This window comes from Ranitomeya variabilis, chromosome 1 (genome assembly GCF_051348905.1).
Source record: "Ranitomeya variabilis isolate aRanVar5 chromosome 1, aRanVar5.hap1, whole genome shotgun sequence".
NCBI classification, from domain to species: domain Eukaryota; kingdom Metazoa; phylum Chordata; class Amphibia; order Anura; family Dendrobatidae; genus Ranitomeya; species Ranitomeya variabilis.
In genome coordinates, this window is record NC_135232.1 from 502,765,019 (window position 1) to 502,787,325 (window position 22,307).

General features: G+C 45.6%; 1 protein-coding gene across 3 annotated transcripts in view; it reads right to left on the reverse strand.

The window, feature by feature from the left end:
• The window catches only part of NCAN (neurocan), a 381,019-nt gene that overhangs the window by 192,342 nt on the left and 166,370 nt on the right, over positions 1 to 22,307 (reverse strand). For 2 of the 3 annotated variants that reach the window (XM_077252484.1, XM_077252470.1), the window contains exon 3: positions 9,026 to 9,427. The exons of the other annotated variant lie outside the window; for it this stretch is intronic. In XM_077252484.1, coding sequence (XP_077108599.1) covers positions 9,026 to 9,427 — 402 coding nt within the window. The remainder of the gene's footprint in view (positions 1 to 9,025; positions 9,428 to 22,307) is intronic. 3 annotated transcript variants of the gene reach the window in all.

The following is a 22,307-nucleotide window of genomic DNA, read 5'->3' on the forward strand; positions in this document are numbered from 1 at the left end:
CAACAGGAGTGGGGCGACGCTAGAGTCCCGGAAGAGCTCCGAGCCTCCCCATCATACGGGTGCGTCCTAACCATAAGATCTGGGGGACATGGAAGAACATCAGAATCGAGTTGTGAAGGAACACGAGAAACAGACACAACAGTTGTGGGGACTATCCCGTAAACACAGCAGGGGAGGACCACAACACACAAGCGCTAGAAGGTAGGCACAGATTTCCACCTACAAAGGGAGCTCTGGATGTGCCATCGGACCGGCCAGGCTAGCGCGGCCCGGATAACCGTATTCCGGATTGAGGATCCTGAAGCCTTCAGTAAAGAGGTAAAGAGACTGCAACCTGGTGTCCTCATTATTTACCGCGACCGGCACTTCACCGCACCATAACGACATCCCATACCTCCACCTTCTTTGTACGCCCCTCAGCAGGGTCACGGACCGGGTCTAGCCACCGTGACAACTCCAGAACAGTGACTCAGAGACCCGGTACCGGGTACCCCTCGGCCCTGCGACCGTGGGGGCGCTGCAAACTTGGCGCCACAAACAGGATCTACTTAAGCCTGAAGAATCAGGTCATGTGTGCCTTGGAACTGTGATTTATTGTGCTTGGACTGTGACTTATTGCAAAGACTGTGTATTGCCACTTGCCGCCAGAAGTTCCCGCCAAAACCGCCGCCATTACAGCGCTAAGGAGAGCGCAGGAGAAGAAGAAGGGCGTGGAGTGGGCGTAGACAAGCTGGAGAGCGCGAAAGACAATGGCCGCCCAGTCTAAATATTTCTGCCCCTTGAGGACGTGTCCGTCAGCAGCCGAGATCCGCCTACTGATCCTCAATGGGGGGCGGAGACAACGAAAGCGAAACCGCCCACGAAGGAGAGAGCGGGAAAAGGACGAGGAAGAAGAAGCGAACCACGTGGAGGACGCCATGGCGAGCTGCCCGGAACCAGAGCGTGGGGTCGGAGCAGAGGACTCCCCCAGCTACCCGGAGGGACACCGTGACCAGGCCTCCACCGCTGATACTGACTTCCTGCCGGCCGGAGTGAATGAGCTCAGCGACCAACTCTGGTGGACGCAGCTGAGCACTGAGGCCGGGTGGAAGAAGACCTTCATCGGGAGCCTCACCAGACGTCTGTCGGCAGCCTCGTCTGGTCCGGAGCAGGAAAGAAGTTCCAGCGCTCCGAAGCCAGAAAGCAAGGCCCTGCTGGAAAGCGAGATGCTGCAAATGGAGATGACAACGCCGCAGCGCAAGGCCCTCCAACCAGCGCTCCGGATCCCAGCGGAGACAGAGCAGATCGGCACCAGAGGGACCGCATCTGAAGCAGGTATGAAGAACGACCCTGCCCCGCCAGCAGAGGACCTGCTGATAGGCCACGTCGCGGCACCCCCTCTCCCTGGGACCTATGGACTCCGGCGCCTTACACCCTGGGATCGGGCCACGGGTATGGAGCACTTCTTAAAGGCCCCGATCTCGCCGATCACCTTGCCGAACGAGGTCTATGCGGAGCTACGGCCGCCAGAGTGAGAGTAAACCTCGATGCCATGGATATGTAAATAGTTAACTGTTTGTTTCCCTGCTTTTTGCTGCTTTAAACCCGTCTAGGGTTAACTCTTAAATGGATCCCTTTGTTTACCCGAGATCCCTTCTTCTGCTTTTTGTTTTTGTTTCCTGTTTATTCATCATTGAAAGAACTGCTGAATCGTGAACAATGCATGATTACAAACTTTTTGTACATAGTTTGCACCTTCTTAAAGGTGCTCTCTACTGGTTTTACACAAGGAAAGGACTCTTTGCGAAGACACTGGTCTTGGAACCAGCACCGGAGTCCTTACTGCGAACAGACTTGCAGCTTGAGAAGTTGCACTACCTCATAGAGACTTGGTCCCCTCTTAAAGGGGATGCTCACATATTGCACTTATGAACAGTGTTGCCTTAAGATGGTTAAATGGCAATAATGTCTTGAAAGAAGAAGTTAAATGTAGCTAACTAGTTGATTGTGAGAAATGTTTAATGATGTTGATAGAAGAATGAGGACAGAAAGTGAACCCGTACGGGGTTAGTCAGTGAGTCCTCCTAGGAGCCATACAGAGATGGCTCAGTAATCCTGAACTGAAAGATGGATGATAAGTTCTATACCGTGTATAGTAGTAGAAAGGCAGTAGGCCCGGGCGGAAAGGGGCGGTCCTGTAACAGAAAGGAGAGGCAGTAGGCCTGGAGCGGATAGGACAGGCGGTCCTGCAGATGTAAAGAAGGAGAATGCAGAAAAGTTGATTAGCCTTATAATGTTTATAAGAAGGTCTTTAGTGGATTCAGCGAGTACGTCCTTAAAGGCAAAGTTAAATTATTGTTCAAAAATTTGCACTTAGTAGAATACCCGGTTGGGTAAAAGAAGTTATTTATAGTATGTTACTTAAATATTTAGCCATGTTTGTAACGTTCAAGTGTCCTCACCTCCCATAAAGGGAAGCTCTGTTAAAGTTTACTTGTTATTGCATTTCAAAAATTGTATGTCTTTTTGCTGACATGTATTGTTTTCTTCCCAGTCCAGGAGTACTGGATTTAACCAGGGGGGAGTGCAGCGCCCCAGAGTCCTGGTCGTTGCAGTACTGTTGCTCCGCCACTAAGGGGGGCTATGGTACGTCTGATGGCACTGAAGGAGTTCATCTGACCAGGTATCACAGACACCAATACATTTCACAGTCTGGCCTCCAGGGGGAGCTAAGGGCACTATGCATTAGGCCACTCCTCACAGTCTGGTAAAACTGGGGGTTGGATAGGAAGTTAGATCAGAAAGCTGACTGGGTTGGAACCAGGCAACACCTTGTGGCAGAGGGTGTTGTAGGGGAAGATTCAGGGGGGTCCCTGTCAGGGGTGGGATCCTGACAGAGACCTAGCAACCAGAGAGAACATTACGGGACCGCGCCTGCACGATATAGCGGCGGTACCCCAAGAAAGGACAAGAAGCGAGGTTTATTATGCTGAGTGAGAAACGAGATCAACGCAACAAGGAGAATACCAGTAGGAGTCGTGCTGTAAGACAAGGCAACATCCTACTGAGGCGCGTAACCGGTGGCCGGAACTCCGAGGAAGTATAGAGCTCCAGGCCAAACTTCAAACCTACGGCAGGACAGTCAGTTATAGGCGGGCTGTCTCACCCAATTGACCTAGGAAGACACAGGGGGGTAACAACAGGAGTGGGGCGATGCTAGAGTCCCGGAAGAGCTCCGAGCCTCCCCGTCATACGGGTGCGTCCTAACCATAAGATCTGGGGGACGTGGAAGAACATCAGAATCGAGTTGTGAGGGAACACGAGAAACAGACACAACAGTTGTGGGGACTATCCCGTAAGCACATCAGGGGAGGACCACAACACACAAGCGCTAGAAGGTAGGCACAGATTTCCACCTGCAAAGGGAGCTCTGGATGTGCCATCGGACCGGCCAGGCTTGCGCGGCCCGGTTAACGTATTCCGGATAGAGGATCCTGAAGCCTTCAGTAAAGAGGTAAAGAGACTGCAACCTGGTGTCCTCATTATTTACCGCGACCGGCACTTCACCGCACCATAACAACATCCCATACCTCCACCTTCATTGTACGCCCCTCAGCAGGGTCACGGACCGGGTCTAGCCACCGTGACAACTCCAGAACAGTGACTCAGAGACCCGGTACCGGGTACCCCTCGGCCCTGCGACCGTGGGGGCGCTGCACTAACATATTCTGCAGCGCTTTACAGTTTGCACACATTATCATCACTGTCCCCAATGGGGCTCACAATCTAAATTCCCTATCAGTATGTCTTTGGAGTGTGGGAGGAAACCAGAGTACCAGGAGGAAACCCACGCAAACACGGGGAAAATATACAAACTCCTTGCAGATGTTGTCCTTGGTGGGATTTGAAACCAAGACTCCAGCGCTGCAAGGCTGCAGTGTTAACCACTGAGCCACCGTTCCGCATAATTTGCATATCATTAGCATATCTATTGATCCTGCAATTTCTGTAATTCTACTTTTCCTTCTTGGTGTTGAACTTTCAATGTTGAAGAGTATATTTAACCAATAAGGTAAACTCCACAAAGAGAAAAAAAATTGAAATGCCAGAATTGACATTTTTTGGTCAACGCATCCTCCCCCAAAAATTTAATCCAAATTGATCATAATGCAATATGCACCTCAAAACAGTACCTACAGTAACTACAGCTCAGCATTCAAAAAAACTTAGCTCTCATACAGTTTTGTAGATGGAAAAATACAAAAAGTTTCAGGTCTCAGAAAATGTCGACAATTTATAGAAAGTGACTACTTTGAAACTGATATTGTTACTGTGGTATAAAAAATGACAGATCATTAACAATGGATATCGCAAAGCATAAAAGTACGGAAGCTTGGGGAGCTGGACAGTATCCTTCACCAACAGTACAAATTAGAGGTATCATCAAGACGATAATTCTGTCGCCTGTGAAACCACTCGAATGTAAGTTTATTGCGCTAGATCTACAGCTGCTGGGGCCATCAAGCAGCATGAATTGTCGCTTCCCACTAAAGCCTGAGCTATATCATAACCTAATGCGTACCCATTTATTCTATAAAGATGACAATAATGGAGCCAAGTGCCCTATTAATACACATTTAAAGAAGCAAGCACCATATAATGTTCTGAATAATAAAACAATAATGCTGTAAATAAATGTGTATGAGGCCTAGAACAAACAGCGCACAGAGCAGTCCAGGGCTGTCCTGGCGATTTACATAATTGCTATTAATTACCAGTGCAAGCAAGCTGTGAAACCGGCAGACATTGAGAAGAGGAGCGTGACAACACAAAGAACAGGGCCAACACCATGAAGGGGCCATAAAGCTGCAAGAAGGTGAGAACAGATGGGAGACAGGATGCTGCTCGAAAAAAAAACCGGAAAAAAGATGGAGTAGAGGTGCCAGGAATCAGAAATGTGCACTTCTAGCAGTTTTCAGGATAACAGCCTAGAAATCGGATTTTCTCTGTTTCATGATATCAAGGAAAGAAAGCTGGAAAGAGGGGGAAGCCAAACGGCTGATTGTAAGTAAATAGGAAAGCTATATTAGATGGCAATAGGAAAATAAAAAAAGGAGGAAAGAAAATAAGAAAATGGCAGCACAGAGACACCAGAACTCACATGAAGAATGAAGGAGACAGACAGCGAAATGCCACAATGAATAGAGGTGAACGAGAGACAGATTGATGGCAACAATGGCTCACATCAAGGGGATGTGGCTGTAAAGTAATTGCAAGAATGAGTGATGGGAATCAGAGCAAAATCCGAAAGAAAAGAGCGCGAGGAGGATAAAGAGGAGCTGCGAATGCAAATGTAATTGAGTGGGTGGAAGAATACATTTGGCACAGGTAGAAAGGGCATAGGACAATTATTACGCCACCACATGTGAAATACAAAAGGACACAATATGTGACAGCATGACTGACAAAGTGCTTTGAACAGTCAATAGGAGTGAAACACTATAAAAAATGATGCTTGAATGGGAAACAAAGGCCCAAAAGATACAACTTGGATCAGATTGTAAGCAGAAGTGAAACAATAGATCTCAAGAGAAATTGCGATTTTAAACATTAACATAAACTCATGCCTACAATGAGGAATTTCAGTCGCTAGAAAAGCTAGTAATTAAAGGATTAAAGGGCTTTTTCTGGTTGCAGTTTGTATATATATATATATATATATATATATATATATATATATATATATATATATATATATACAGTACAGATCAAAAGTTTGGACGCACCTTCTCATTAAAAGATTTTTCTGTACATGACTATGAAAATTGTAAATTCACTCTGAAGACATCAAAACTATGAATTAACACATGTGGGATTATATACTTAACAAAAAAGTGTGAAACAACTGAAAATATGTCTTATATTCTAGGTTCTTCAAAGTAGCCACCTTTTGCTTTGATGACTGCTTTGCACACTCTTGGCATTCTCTTGATGAGCTTCAAGAGGTAGTCACCGAAAATAGTCTTCCAACAATCTTGAAGGAGTTCCCAGAGATGCTTAGCACTTGTTGGTCCTTTTGCCTTCACTCTGCGGTCCAGCTCACCCCAAACCATCTCGATTAGGTTCACGTCTGGTGACTGTGGAGGCCAGGTCATCTGGCGTAGCACCCCATCACTCTCCTTCTTGGTCAAATAGCCCTTACACAGCCTGGAGGTGTGTGTTGGGGTCATTGTCCTGTTGAAAAATAAATGATGGTCCAACTAAACGCAAACCGGATGGAATAGCATGCCGCTGCAAGATGCTGTGGTAGCCATGCTGGTTCAGTATGCCTTCAATTTTGAATAAATCCCCAACAGTGTCACCAGCAAAGCACCCCCACACCATCACACCTCCTCCCCCATGCTTCACGGTGGGAACCAGGCATGTAGAGTCCATCCATTCACCTTTTCTGCTTCACACAAAAACACGGTGGTTGGAACCAAAGATCTCATATTTGGACTCATCAGACCAAAGCACAGATTTCCACTGGTCCAATGTCCATTCCTTGTGTTCTTTAGCTCAAACAAGTCTCTTCTGCTTGTTGCCTGTCCTTAGCAGTGGTTTCCTAGCAGCTATTTTACCATGAAGGCCTGCTGCACAAAGTCTCCTCTTAACAGTTGTTGTAGAGCTGTGTCTGCTGCTAGAACTCTGTGTGGCATTGACCTGGTCTCTAATCTGAGCTGCTGTTAACCTGCGATTTCTGAGGCTGGTGACTCGGATAAACTTATCCTCAGAATCAGAGGTGACTCTTGGTCTTCCTTTCCTGGGGAGGTCCTCTTGTGAGCCAGTTTCTTTGTAGCGCTTGATGGTTTTTGCAACAGCACTTGGGGACACTTTCAAAGTTTTCCCAATTTTTCAGACTGACTGACCTTCATTTCTTAAAGTAATGATGGTCACTCGTTTTTCTTTACTTAGCTGCTTTTTTCTTGCCATAATACAAATTCTAACAGTCTATTCAGGACTATCAGCTGTGTATTAACCAGACTTCTGCTCAACACAACTGATGGTCCCAACCCCATTTATAAGGCAAGAAATCCCACTTTATTAAACCTGACAGGGCACATCCGTGAAGTGAAAACCATTTCTGGTGACTACTTCTTGAAGCTCATCAAGAGAATGCCAAGAGTGTGCAAAGCAGTCATCAAAGCAAAAGGTGGCTACTTTGAAGAACCTAGAATATAAGACATATTTTCAGTTGTTTCACACTTTTTTTGTTAAGTATATAATTTCACATGTGTTAGTTCATAGTTTTGATGCCTTCAGTGTGAATTTACAATTTTCATAGTCATGAAAATACAGAAAAATCCTTAAATGAGAAGATGTGTCCAAACTTTTGATTTGTACGATATATATATATATATATATATATATATATATATATATATATATATATATATATATATGTGTAAGTAAATAAACCTGTTCTCTATTCACCCTTCTCAGGTCCAGCCCTGAGTCTCTACTGCTGCTCCAAGCGACTGAATTTGTTTTCAGAGCTGACATCATGTCAATAGTGCTAACGCCTATACCTGAACTCAGCAACACTGCCCAAGTCTATGGCGTGAGCTGCTCAGAGCTGCTGAGCTCACTTAGCGGCTGCAGCACTGTCAGTGGTGCAGATGTAAGGGGTGTACCAGGACGGACTTGTAGCCCTCCCCTTTGAACAAGTTAAGGCAGTGTATAAATGTGAATTGCTATGTATGATTTACTCTGTATATATTGCCATGTTCCTGTATGCTGCTGAATGTATATGCTTTTTATTGTACAGGTAGGGAAAGGTAGTCCACTAGATGGGGACACCTTAGCACACATAATATAGTAAATAGTTAATGTAGGAAGGGCCAGCTGTGGTAAGAAAGGAGTATTTACTTATTGGAGTTTAGTGACCCAGGGAGCCCAGACAGTCCAGTAGGGCCTTAGAGCCCGGCAACATAGTGGGCTCTGTAATGTTTGAAGCTAGGAGCCCTGCTGTCCAGGGCATGGGAACTGAAGGAAACAGCAATAGTGGAATTCAGAGCAGCACCAAGATGTGGCAGCTTACTACATGGGCAGATGCCCTTATGTCTGGTAACAGGGAAACCCCTAAAGGTAGTGAAGCTGGACAGAGGAAACATTGCAGTATCAGAGGAAACGGTATGACCTGGGAGCATTCTAGAAGAAGTAGGGAAAAGCACAGGAATAGACAAGGATGTGTACTGTGATGTTCCCTGTGAAATTGCTGTAACAGAACTGGACGTGCTGCGAAAGAATTCAAGTAAAGTTGTCTGTTACAAGTTGAAACTGGACTCTGTCTCTCTTTGTGTGGAACCAGAAGGAGTGAATCCACAGCAGACCAGAGGGGACCCTGATGGTATAGAAAGCGTTATAGAAGGTATGCTGAAAAGGGGACATTGTATGTATGTGTCGGGTGGCCAGGGTGCGCTCCACAGACAATAACAGAAGGAACAGTAGTAGACCTTGAGAGGGTGAGTAAATGACAGTTTGATTTTTTTTAAAAACTACTGCTGGGGAACATAGATTTTCCAAAATCAGAAAGCCCCTTTAAAGGGAACCTGTCACCCCAAAAATCGAAGATGAGCTAAGCCCACAGGCATCAGGGGCTTATCTACAGCATTCTGTAATGCTGTAGATAAGCCCCCGATGTATCCTGAAAGATGAGAAAAAGAGGTTAGATTATACTCACCTGCGCGGTTTGGTCCAGCGCCTCCTATCTTCCTAGGATGACGTCCTCTTCTTCTCTTCTTGCTGCGGCTCAGGCACAGGCGTACTTTGTCTGCCCTGTTGAGGGCAGAGCAAAATACTGCAGTGCGCAGGCGCCGGGGCTCTCTGACCTTTCCCGGCGCCTGCACACTAGATGAGCCCCTGATGCCGGTGGGCTTAGCTCATCTTCGATTTTTGGGGTGACAGGTTCCCTTTAATGGCAACCTGGAATTTACAGTACAGATATTGTGTATATGTGCAGGATGTTCATTATTACTAGCCACAGAATATAACAAATATCGCCTACCATTTACTTCAAGAGGCACAGTGTCCTGCTCATCTTCAATTCCCAGGACAATTTCACAACGGTATAGCCCGGAGTCACTGGCACGAGCATTGGACAGAACCAAGGTGGCGTTGTCTCTATTGCGAGCATATCCAGGTAACGACACTCTCCCTTCATAACCTCGAGATATTTTTACCACATTCTCTCGTGCGACCAGTACAGGTATCTCCTTTTTGCCAGGTCCAGGCTGGATTTTACTCCATTTAATGCGTGGTGAATCTGAGACAACATTGTTTGCTTGCGTGGATTGGTTGGGATGTAGAGAGAAAAGACAAGGGAGGGTCACAGATTGTGCCAAGCCGCACTGTATAAGGCCATGTTGATTTCTATGGATATGTAGAGGCTTTACACTTTCCCCAGTACCTGGATATGAATAAGAAAGGAAAGCATGTTAAAATATACTCAAGTCAAAGTTGTTCTTGTTATCAGTTGAAACTTCTTTTGATTGACGGATATCACAAAAGTGGCCACCACTGTCTCTGCAGGGATGGTGCCCATCCATGATGCCCATTAAAAAAATAATGCCAGTCTTTCAGAATTGGTGACACCGACAAATATAAATCCAGTACTGCTTAGAACCATAATAATAACATTCTGATTTTCATTCCATCATTAAAGCGGTTGTCCACAACTTTTACATAGATGGCCTATTCTTAGGATAGATAATCAATGAGTGATCGGCCGAGGTCCGGCATCAGGCACCCCATAATCAGCCGTTGTCGGTGGCAGCTGCCGCCGCCCAGAAGTACTCCCTTGTGGAGCTGGCCCCCTACTTGTAGTTAGCGGGGCTTATTACTGCACATTCGCCTCTTATTGGTTGGAATAGAAGGCAGATGTCTATTACCCCATGACGCCATTACAAGTAGATGAACACCTCCGCTAGTAAGTACCTCAAGCTTTGGCATTAGAATACAATCGCAGCATGCTACGAGAGACTCAAATATATTTAGATCATCTGGACCAATATAAGTCTATGTTTGCATGTGAAAACATTGGACTTTACTCGGATGTCATCATAGTGCAGTCCGATAGATGCCGACTGACATAATGGAGAAGATGGAGAAATTAACTTCTCCGTTGTCTCCGCACCACACTAAAGTGACACTCAGATCAAAACTCTGACATTAGCATAATCAGGCCCTATTCTCACCCATCGGAGAATATACGCCAGTGTGAATGTACCCTAATGTTCATACTACACAAGCCCTTTAGTAGACAACATTTTATTTCCATTTTTCTTTATTTTTTCTTTATTTTTCTTATTCATCCACATCAAAGCTGCAAATGCTATTGAACTAATACTGAGAGACAAAGAGGATGAAAGAGCTCTGCACTGAATTTCTTAACGAGACAATGACTAGACAAAGTGTCTTTTATGCCATAGTCCACAGCTCGATCAGGAGGTTTGCATCGCCCTCAGGGTAACATCAATAGATGACCTAAAAGTGTTGTCATGTTACGTGAATAGGCACTATTTAAAAAAAAATGGACATTCAGTAGAGCTGCCAGTATGTTCCTCCATGATTTATTTGCCCTAGAGGCTATGGGCACTGTATTGAGAAATGCCTGTTCCTATAGATGTCATTCTTTGAGACATAAGCCCAAGAGGTCTACACGGAGCAAGCATGTCAGGTCTCTAGGATGACACCCACAGTGCTAACTAATGCAGCCTGCTCCTGATCACAGCTGAGATTAGAACCAATTTAAGTACTGTCAGAGGAGGAATCATCCTACAAGGATTTATTATCCCGCCTGCCGGAGATAAGAAGAATCAGAGCCAGCTGTGCCCTAAAGTCTAGAGAGCGGAAAGAAGCTTGGGACATCCATATATCTGTATTGAGCGTGGGCTTTGTTCCTGGTGTCACTATTCTAGGCCTGGCTATTATTCCAGACTATGAATACGCTTAAGATCCCAAAGTATCATGGAGTCCCCTGAGGCTAGTTCATACAAGGAGAAGTGTAGAAAATAATTGCTTACATTACAAACCTTCCTAATGTCCTTGTTTAAGTCTCCTGTCTTTATTTCATTGCGTGCTTCATCACCTATCTTGCATCAATTGTTTATACCACATTGTTTCTAGAGGTTTTTTCCAATCAGCTGCCAGGGGCTTTTGTTGGTTCTAAATCTGCTGATAGCTTATGAGGACTAAAGCGAAGTTCCCATGATGATTTTTTGATGCTGCATATTTTCACTGTGCAAAAAACACAGAGTCTTAGGCTGGAGTCACACACAATGTATAAAAATATTGTCCGTTTTTTACAGACCAAATACGCAGAAATGTTTCCTGAACAGTGATCCGTATGTCATCTGTTGGCAAGGTGTGGCTGCGTATTTTGCGCATGTAAACCTCCGTGGGACATCTGTATGGCATCCGTACGGCGAGATTTTCTCGCCGGCTTGCAAAATGGACATAGAATGGATCCATGGGCTCAAATATTCGTGAAAACATATATACAGTCTATATATATATATATATATATATATATATATATATATATATATGTATAAATATATATGTCAGTGAGACACCTATATATATATATTTATATTTAATACAGAGCTAGATAGCAGAAAAACCGATAATTCAATTGCCGACTTTTGCTATCTCCTTATCAAACCCGACAGGATATGAGACATGGTTTACATACAGTAAACCATTTCATATCCCTTATTTTTTTCCATATTCCTCACTAATAATGCAAGAAGAATCTGTGTGCAAAATTTGGTAGCTCTAAGTGTTAAAATAAAGGGTTAAATCACAGAAAAAATGGTGTGGGCTCCCGCGCAATTTTCTCCTTCAGAGTGGGAAAGCCAGTGACTGAGGGCAGATATTAATAGCCTGGTAGACCATGGTTATTGCCCCCTCCCGGATAAAAAAATTTGCCCCCAGCCACCCCAGAAAAGGCACATCTGTAAGATTGCCTATTCTGGCAATTAGCCTCTCTCTTCCCACTCCCCTGTAGTGGCGGGATATGGGGTAATAAAGGGTTAATGTCACCTTGCCTGTAAGGTGACATTAAGCCAGGTTAATAATGGAGAGGTGTCAGTAAGACACCTATTCATTATTAATCCAATAGTAATAAAGGGTTAAAAAACACACACCCATTGTGAATAAAGTATTTTAATGAAATAACTACACATGGGGTTTTAACATATTTATTGTACTCTCAATCCAACTGATGACCCTTGTCATCTGAAAAAAAGGGAAAATAAAAAAGCAACAATATCCCATACCTGTCCACTGTACAGTGATGTCCCACAATGTAAATCCATCTGAAGGGGTTAAATAATTTTACAACCCGGAGCCTGCTAATGCAGCCGCCCCTGGCTGTAAAAACTGGGGAATGAATGGAATGCAGGGGAATGTAGCTTTGTAGACTTGTGGTGATGCACCCCCTGGTGGCATAAACTCATATAAACTCTAGTGCGGGAAAATATTCAGAAAAATTCCCACACTAGAGTTCACATGAGTTTATGCCACCAGGGGGCGCATCACCGCAAGTCTATGAAGCTACGTTCCCCTGCATTCCATTCATTCCCAAGTTTTTACAGCCAGGGGTGGCTGCATTAGCAGGCTCCTGGTTGTAAAATTATTTAACCCCTTCAGATGGATTTACATTGTGGGACATGACTGTACGGCGGTTAGGTATGGGATATTATTGCTTTTTTATTTTCCCTTTTTTTCAGAAAATCGAGGGTCATCAGTTGGATTGAGAGTACAATAAAGAACCCCATGGAGTCAAAACCATGTGTATTTATTTCACTAAAATACTTTATTCATAATATGTGTGTGTATTTTTAACCCTTTCCTAATATTGCATTAATAATGGATAGGTGTCTTATTGACATCTCTCCATTATTAACCTGGCTTAATGTCACCTTACATTAGCAAGGTGACATTAACCCTTTATTACCCCATAACCCACCGCTACAGGGGAGTGGGAAGAGAGAGGCTAAGTGCCAGAATAGGCGCATCTTCCAGATGTGCCTTTTCTGGGGTGGCTGGGGTCAGATGTTTTTAGCCAGGGGGGCCAATAACCATTGTCCCTCTCTAGGCTATTAATATCTGCCCTCTGTCACTGGCTTTCCCACTCTGGCGGAAAAAAATTGCGCGGGAGCTCAAGCCATTTTTTTCTGGGATTTAACCCTTTATTTTAGCACCTACAGCTCCCAAATTTTGCATACAGACACTTCTAACATTATTAGTGAGGAATATGTAAAAATATAAGGGACTAGATTGTGGTCCGATTCTAATGCATCGGGTATTCTAGAATATGCATGTCCCTGTAGTATATGGACAATGATGATTCCAGAATTCGCGGCAGACTGTGCCCGTCGCTGATTGGTCGAGGCAACCTTTATGACATCATCATCGCCATGGCAACCATTATGACATCTACGTTGATACTGTGCCTGTCGCTGATTGGTCGAGGCCCAGGCGGCCTCGACCAATCAGAGACACGGGATTTCCAGGACACACAGAAAAACCCTTAGACAATATAAGGGATATGAAATGGTTTACTGTATGTAAACCATGTCTCGTATCCTGTCATGTTTGATAAGGAGATAGCAAAAGCCGGCAATTGAATTACCGACTTTTTCGCTATCTAGCTCTGTATTAGATATAAATAAATATATATATATATTCATGATCTCCCCACCACTGATTGGCAGTTTCCTGCGCATACTCAGTTTACACAGAAAGCTGTCAATCCATACTTGGGCAGAATTATACAAAGATCAGGATTCAGAGACCTGGTAGATCGGTGGCAGATTAAATAGTTTTATTCAAAATTGCAGCACTCAGCAAAGTAAGTGACACATTTCTGGAATCAGAGTCTCTGCATGCTGCTGTCAGGTGGGTTACCAAAAACCTAGTGACACCTTCCCTTGAGGCATAATGAATGTTTGTGGCCCTTTTAGCAGATGATCATCTGTACATTTTGTGTTATAGGCACAGGTATCTCTGCCTTTGTTGAAGGCACAGGTGGCTCAGCTTGTCTCATTAAAGGAATTTTCCACTTTGAACAATCCCTATGAATTTGAAAGTCGTCTTCACAATAAGGTGCTTACATAGTTTTACTCTATTGGAAACCCCAGCAATACTTGGGGAAAACTGGCATTAAGTGTTCCGTTTCTTTACCGCACGACAACAGGGGAAATGAAACATTAAAGGGATTGCCTACTATTATGACAACCCCTTCTCAATCTGAATGTTTGTCCCCATGAAAATAAAAAAGTTTATATTCACCTCTTGTGGATGTAAGCAGCTCACTTCCTCTTGGTTATGAGTACGTCCAAAGGCGGGGGACAGTGACGCCAACGCTGACTGGGAGCAGGGTTTACATGTCATGACAGCACGTGAGCCCCGGGAACGTGAGTGCTGACACCGCTGGAACAGCACTAGCGTGGTAGGTGAGTACAAGTGTTTTTATTTTCAAGGGGGCAAACATTCAGGTCGAGAAGGGGTTGTCCACTACTTGGACAACCCTTTTAAGCGGAGTTCACTGAAATCACTTTGCTTTATGAGAAACTGGACAGGATAGACACTCTTTGTAATTGCTTTCCATTTTTGACCAAAAGAAGAGAATCCTGGACACAGGGTCCCTCTCTAGTGACTTAGAACTCTCTAATAGGGTACACCACTTTGTAGATCAGAAACTCTGTGCAGCCTGTGTGGAAACCAGCAATAACAATTGGGCGGTGCTTTATAAAGAAGAACCTGTAAGGGTATGTGCACACATTGCGGATTTTGCTGCGGATCCGCAGCGGATTGGCTGCTGCAGATTCGCAGCAGTTTTCCCTGAGTTCACAGTACCATGTAAACCTATGGAAAACAAAATCCGCAGTGCACATGCTGCAGAAAAAAACACTCGGAAACGTAGCGTTGTTTATTCCGCAGCATGTCAATTCTTTGTGCGGATTCCGCAGTGGTTTACACCTGCTCCATAATAGGAATCCACAGGTGTAAAATGGCAGTGGAATCCGCTCAAAATCCGCAAAAAAAATTGCGATAAATCCGCGGTAATTCCGCAGGAAATCCGCAGTGCGGTTTACCTGCTGATTTACCTACATGAGTCCGGAAAAATCCGCAGAGTAATCCGCAGTGTGTGCACATACGCTAATACTTGTATATTGGTAACTGCTATATAATCGGTCCCAAAAACATATGTTAAAATAAAAATCTAATAGACAACCCTTTTTTGAAGATAGTCATGAATGTGAAGTCCAGGGGAACCCTTTGCTGTTGTTTAAACCACAGTGTTTTTTTTATTTCACTGCTGGAGTGGGGCTACTAATGCAAGATCCCTGCATCTAATATCATACTTACCAGCCGCCGTCTTCAGCTCTTTGTGGCGCTGCTCCGATCCCGCACCGCTACCTTGTGACTGACCGTAAGTCAGAGGTAACGGTCCCAAGCTATCAATGCAAGTCTATGAGAGCCAAAACGAGTCCAGAATGAGACTCTCATAGATTTACATTGAAAAGTGACCTCCAGCCCACCCAGCAAACACTGGTGCAATCCCACAGGTCACAAACTGCTGGAAACTGACCAGGACGGCAATGATGAAAGATGGCGGCTGGTGAGTATAAGACTAGGGTCAGGGAATTTACATTAGTAGCACCACTTCAGCGCTGCAATAAAAAAAGATGGAGTCATACTTTAAGTTTATCGCTCTTGATATGGTTATACTTTAACACAGTGGTTGCTTTAAACAATTATTTTGCATAGAAAAACATTTTGTGCCTATTATATTTATTGTGGGTGGAAGAGAGAAAAGTAAGGTATTTAAAGAAAGGTGTTTTACAGTAGAGAAGCTATAGCAAGGTGGTAAGAAGCTTATACGCTCCGTGCATATAGATGGATTATTAAGTACAATATTTAAACAGCATGCTATCAGCTCATAAAGTATACCTCCAAAGAAACAGAAAAGTGCTTGTGCATAATTGTGTTCTTTATAAACCACTTGCACTGCAGGCTCTAGATAGCAACAGGGGCTGGATGTGGTCTCTGCTGCAGACTGCACTTATACCACGTACCATGGCTGGTTTGTGGTCCTTTCTAAAGCTGGGGTCACACTAAACATTACAGAAGATCGACTCTCCACTCTACTCTCAAGATCGCATCTCACCACGTGTGCACTTGACCCGCTCCCTTCCCACTTCATCCCAAACCTCGCCACAGTCTTCATCCCAACTCTAACCCATCTCTTCAACCTATCACTAACAACTGGGTTTCCCCCTCAAGCTTTAAACATGCCTCAATCACACCTATCCTCAAAAAGCCCTCTCTTGACCCATCCTCTGTATCTAGCTATCGCCCTATATCACTTCTCCCCTATGCCTCAAAACTACTGGAACAACATGTCCATCTTGAACTGTCCTCCCATCTATCTTCCTGCTCCCTCTTCGACTGCTTACAATCAGGCTTCCGGTCACACCACTCCACTGAAACTGCCCTAACTAAGGTCACCAATGACCTATTAACTGCCAAGAGCAAGCGACACTACTCTATCCTCCTCCTCCTGGACCTGTCCTCTGCCTTTGACACAGTGGTCCATTCCCTATTACTACAGACCCTCTCATCCCTTGGCATCACAGACTTGGCCCTATCCTGGATCTAGTCATACCTAACTGACTGAACATTCAGCGTCTCCCATTCACACACCACCTCCTCACCTCGCCCCCTATCTGTTGGAGTCCCACAAGGTTCAGTTCTAGGGCCTTTGCTCTTCTCCATTTACACTTTTGGCCTGGGACAGCTCATAGAATCTCACGGTTTTCAGTGCTATGTGATGTTTTCTCGCATAACACTCGCATAACATTCGCCCGTATTCTATGCTAGTGTGACCCAGGCCTAAAAGTAGAATCAGCAATGCACACATGCAACAGCTTATTACCATACTTTTACCTGCAGCTGTGTTTGGTATTTGATATCCTCATCTTTAGGACCTAGCTCTAATCCCTTCCCTTATGGCCGCTGGCCAAGGTTAGGTCTTAGAAGTGGCCTGGCATTCATATCCTAAGAGGTCTTTTAACACCCACTTGGACACAACCCTGTGTCTAAGAATTGATACTGGAGAGTATTCAGATACTCATTTTTTCTGAGTTTGCTACCATCTAGCTTTTATTGCATCCATCTTTGCAAACTCCTGTGATTTCTACAAACCTTACACTTGCAGGTTAACCCTCCGCTTGGTACTTGATAGTTAACCAATCATTTGCAGTAAGCATTATGAATTGATATTTGGAGATTATTTATTATGCCAAAATCATCTTTGAAAATTTCTGTGACTTCTACAAACTCTCAGATCTGCTGGTTAACTCATTGTTTACTGTAGCATTAAGAACTGTTATTAGAGTCTGTTCCTATGAAGTTAACATCTGCTGTGGACCCTGCAACTTACATATATATACTACTTCAGACTTGATGTTTTCCTCAAAATCTGCCCTCCTAAATCTGTGGCTTTCGGTGTTTCCTGCCTTGATTGTTATTCTGCCATCCAATATAGTCTGTTGTCAGGCTCTTGCTGTTTCACGTGCATTCCAGTCTGCTGTGCCAACGCACCTGGTCCATGAGTCCCCCTTTACCTGCAGCTTCATAAAATCACCTAACCATGTGAGCCTAACTGTATTGTAGCTTAGGACAAATTCAAGTGCCCATACATCGTGTCCCAAATATGACCTGCGATTTCAGAACTGAGTGCGGGTCTCATGACAAAAAATCAACAGCCTAATATATACCTATGTAAGGAGGTTGCTTTCCCTGCTCCTTACCTGGAACCACCTAGTCAGACAGCTGGGTTGTTGGGGGGAAGACTTTCTGCCCTGGACAGAAGGGACCATGTGACTGCTGGGGGCAGAGAGGAAGAGAGAGGGGTGTGGTCAGAAAAGAGCGGGAGAGCAGAGCGCGCGGGACAGAGGGGACAGCGCACCAGAGAGAGAGCAGGCTGCAGCGCCGTGCTCCACAAAAGAGAATGCTCCCCGTGAGGGCACTGAGGCTGAGATACCAGCCGTAGTGAAGGCTGGATGTGAGAGTGTGGACTTGGAAGCCTCTGTAATCAGAGAAGACGTATCCCCTGACAGTGACCTGAGCGAGCAGCCCCGGTGACTGCAGTGACAAGCCAGGATCCCTGAGTGTGACAAGTAAACTGCACAGTGTGTGTGTAGCATTACTACTGCAGAAAGACTGCCAGGCTAATATACAGAGACTGTGCAGCAGAGTGACTGTGTTACTTCTTGATTCCAGCTTCACTGGGAGAAAAGACTGCAAAGACTTAACCCCGGAGTCTCCAGTTGCCAGGAGACAGAGGAGAGACTTCAGGATCTCAAGCGCTGCTGGTGACTGTACCCACGTTGGAATAAGGACCCTCCAGTCAGGACCTCCCTGGACTGATAAGTTACAAGAACACTCGTTAACCATTTCGATTCCGCTTAACTGTTTACTGTTTGCTTTATCTCTATTGACCCCCTGTTTACTCACAGGGAAGAGAATCTTACTCCTGTTAATAAATTCCCCTCAACAGTTGGTCTGTCTGTTCCGTGGTGACATACGTGACCCTGCACCCTATTACACTTGGCGTTGTTGGCAGGATGTCACACGGTAGCACGGAAAGGGCAGACGAAGCAGTTGGGGGAGGCCCCAAGTCTAGCATCTCCCTGGGAGCCATGTTAGTTAACCTGCCAAAATTCTCGGGGAGCGATGTCATGTTGTGGAGTTGGATGGAGCGCATCCAAGGGATGATGCGGATGCATCCTATGATGCTGGCTCTGCAGGGGGAAATAGCTGTGATGGCCCTAGAGGGGGATGCACGGGACTCTGTTATGCTCAGACCCCCCAGGCGAGAGATACCCTGTACAAAGTACTGTATTACGTATACCTGAGAAGATGCATGGGGACCCCACTGACGTAGGGGAGCTGTGCATGCGACTGTTTCGCCGGGTACAAAGAGAGGGGGAGACCGTGACGCAATATATGAATGCCCTGCAGGAGCTTCATACTGCCATCATACGGAAGGATGGCATTGGTGTGGGGGCAATTGATGTTGTGCTGCGAGACCAACTGGTGACAGTCTTGCGAGATGTGTTGATGAAACAGGCCCTGTGAGAGCGCATGCGTGTAAAGCCAGATAGGACTTTCTCTGAGGTCTGGAGTGAGGCACGCATGCGCGAGCAAGAGCAAGGGGTGTTAGTGCCAGTGGGGAAGTTATGGAGCAGGGAGGTAACCGCCCCTCAATGGGTACAAGACTTGAAGAAGGAAGTTAAGCGGGTCTGTGAGGAAGTGGCTGAATATAAGAAGACCCCTGCTGCAGAGTACAGCCCTATGGTGCGAGAAAGAGAGACCGCCCCCCAAATTGAGACTAGTGCCGCTTGGCGAAGAAGACTGCCAACATGCTACAATTGTGGAGCACCCAGTCAGAATGAAGAGGAGATGACATAGACCCGGGATTCCCGGTTGAAGATAAGAAGAATCTGGGAAGAGATTGAGAGTCTGGGGAAAGCCCTGACTGCCGTTTTGGGGGCCAGTGGCATACCCCAAGATAACGAGCAGAAGCAGCCAGAAAGAGATAGCAGAGAGATGCATAGCATGAAGAAAGCTTCAGTGGTGGCCCCAGAGTGTAACTCTGTATCCTGGAGTGAAGAGCAACCGCAGATGAGAGATGTCTCCCGCCAAGGTCGACGATCCAGACTGAAGCGCCCTCCAGACAGACGCATATGTGAGTGCTGGTCGTGCAGAAGGGTGGGACACATGTCCAGAAATTGCCCTACCTGAGAAGAGTGGTGGCAGAGATCCGCTCACCCCTCTGAGGGTCCTGCTAACTGGAGGGAACGTCACCCCTGGAGAGAGTGGTACGGCAGGAAGAGAAGAGCCCCACCTAGAGCAAGACAGTACCACAATGTTGGATGCCCAGGAGAAGGAGAAAAAGTGCCAAGTGTTCCTGCGACGCTCGTTTTCAAGGTCCTAGTCGATTAGAAGGAGGAACCACTGATGTCGCCCCCTGAGGTGAAGAGTGTGCTGGCTGTAAGCTCACAAGATCCTGATCGGAAAGAGGAAATGCTATGTGAGACAGGGTGTGTGGCTGAGAAGCCCTGGGAAGTGATGCCCGCAGAGCCCGGGGCAGATGACGAAGAGTCCGGCCTGCATGGTCTTATTCCATTTGATTCTAGTTTCGACAAGAATGCTCCTGTTAAAGAGAGGGGGGAGCTATGGAGAAGAATTACGTGTACTAAGCCCCCAGACTGAGGAGCCAGAAGAAGTCCCTAAAGTTTCCGATAACGACAAGGAAAAAGGATGAATCGTCTATGCAAGCATCTGCTAGCGGCAAAGCCAAAAAGAAGAGGACAGTGGATGCTGTTGGAAAATCTAATGTGACAACACAAAATTTGTCTGAGGAATTTTCTTCTATGGCTGCCGATGAGGTAGAGGAAGAATATCTCAACCTGACTGATGAACAACTCCTAGACCATTTAGTTTGGCAGTATGTGAAAGAAGAAAGGCAGAAGGAGATGCGAGAATTGCAGGTATCTGACTCCCCTCAAAAGAACAAAGAGAAGCACGAAGAGTCCTCGCCCATGGAATGGCGAGCATCAAGAGAGGGAGAATGTGAGGAGGTTGCTTTCCCTGCTCCTTACCTGGAACCACCTAGTCAGACAGCTGGGTTGTTGGGGGGAAGACTTTATGCCCTGGACAGAAGGGACCATGTGACTGCTGGGGGCAGAGAGGAAGAGAGAGGGGTGTCGTCAGAAAAGAGCTGGAGAGCAGAGCGCGCGGGACAGAGGGGACAGCGCACCAGAAAGAGAGAAAGCTGCAGCGCCGTGCTCCCCGAAAGAGAGTGCTCCTCATGAGGGCACTGAGGCTGAGATACCAGCCATAGTGAAGGCTGGATATGAGAGTGTGGACTTGGAAGCCTCCGTAATCAGAGAAGACGTATCCCCTGACAGTGACCTGAGCGAGCAGCATCGGTGACCACAGTGTCAAGCCAGGACCCCTGAGTGTGACAAGTAAACTGCTCAGGATGTGTGTAGCATTACTACTGCAGAAAGACTGCAGAGTGGCTGTGTTACTTCCTGCTTCCAGCTTCACTGGGAGAAAAGACTGCAAAGACTTAACCCCGGAGTCTCCAGTTGCCAGGAGACAGAGGAGAGACTTCAGGATCTCAAGCGCTGCTGGTGACTGTACCCACGTTGGAATAAGGACCCTCCAGTCAGGACCTCCCTGGACCGATAAGTTTCAAGAACACTCGTTAACCATTTTGATTCCGCTTAACTGTTTACTGTTTGCTTTATCTCTATTAACCCCCTGTTTACTTCCAGCGAGGAGAATCTTACTCCTGTTAATAAATTCCCCTCAACAGTTGGTCTGTCTGTTCCGTAGTGACATACTCGACCCTGCACCCTATTACACCTATATGGCTGTTGAGTTCAGGTCAATAGATTCATTGCTGGTATGGAAATCACAGTACTTGGACCGTGATATACAAATGTCAGAATTTGACATTATTACTCACTTGAATAAGGAAAAGATGCAATATCAAGCACAGACATTACTAAAATGATGTCGCTCCCTTCAATTTTCTGGCTTTAAGGGGTAAGGTCTCTTCTTGTGGAGAGTGACAAGTCAGGTCTGGCATGCCAGTATAATGAGACTTAAACATCTTGCATCCTCCTCTGGGAAATTAAACATGCAAACTGTCTCTTCAGCATGGAAGACCATTTGAACTCTAGTGCAACTTATTGGAAGTAGCAATCCTACTAGTCAATGTTGACCCTTTAGTGAGTCTAAACCGGGTTTAGAGCCCCCTTCTGGTAAAGGGATCTCTCCTTACTTCCAGGTATGACATCACCCCCTCGTGAGGAAGACAATGCCATTGTGGCAACCAGACTCCTGGGTTGCCACATTTTTAATAGGAGTGAGCTGTCATTTAAGCTCAGAATAATGATGAGGCAAGAATACCAAAAAAGACCCACCTACAGGCCTGCCCCAGGGCACAAGCTGCTCATTAACTCATTAACTCAAAACTGCAAACACAGATTAACCAACAACCACAAGATGATTTCTTCACCCCAGGTATCATTTTTATCAGTGTAACAGCACCAACCTGACAATGCCTGTTGTTAACTTAGCAAAGTCCTGATGATGGGTTCGCTTTAAGCATGTCTCCATATTTTGTCTACCGTTGTCGACCCTGCCTGTTTAGACACTCTATTTGACTTCTCCATCCTTGACTCCAGCTTTGCTCT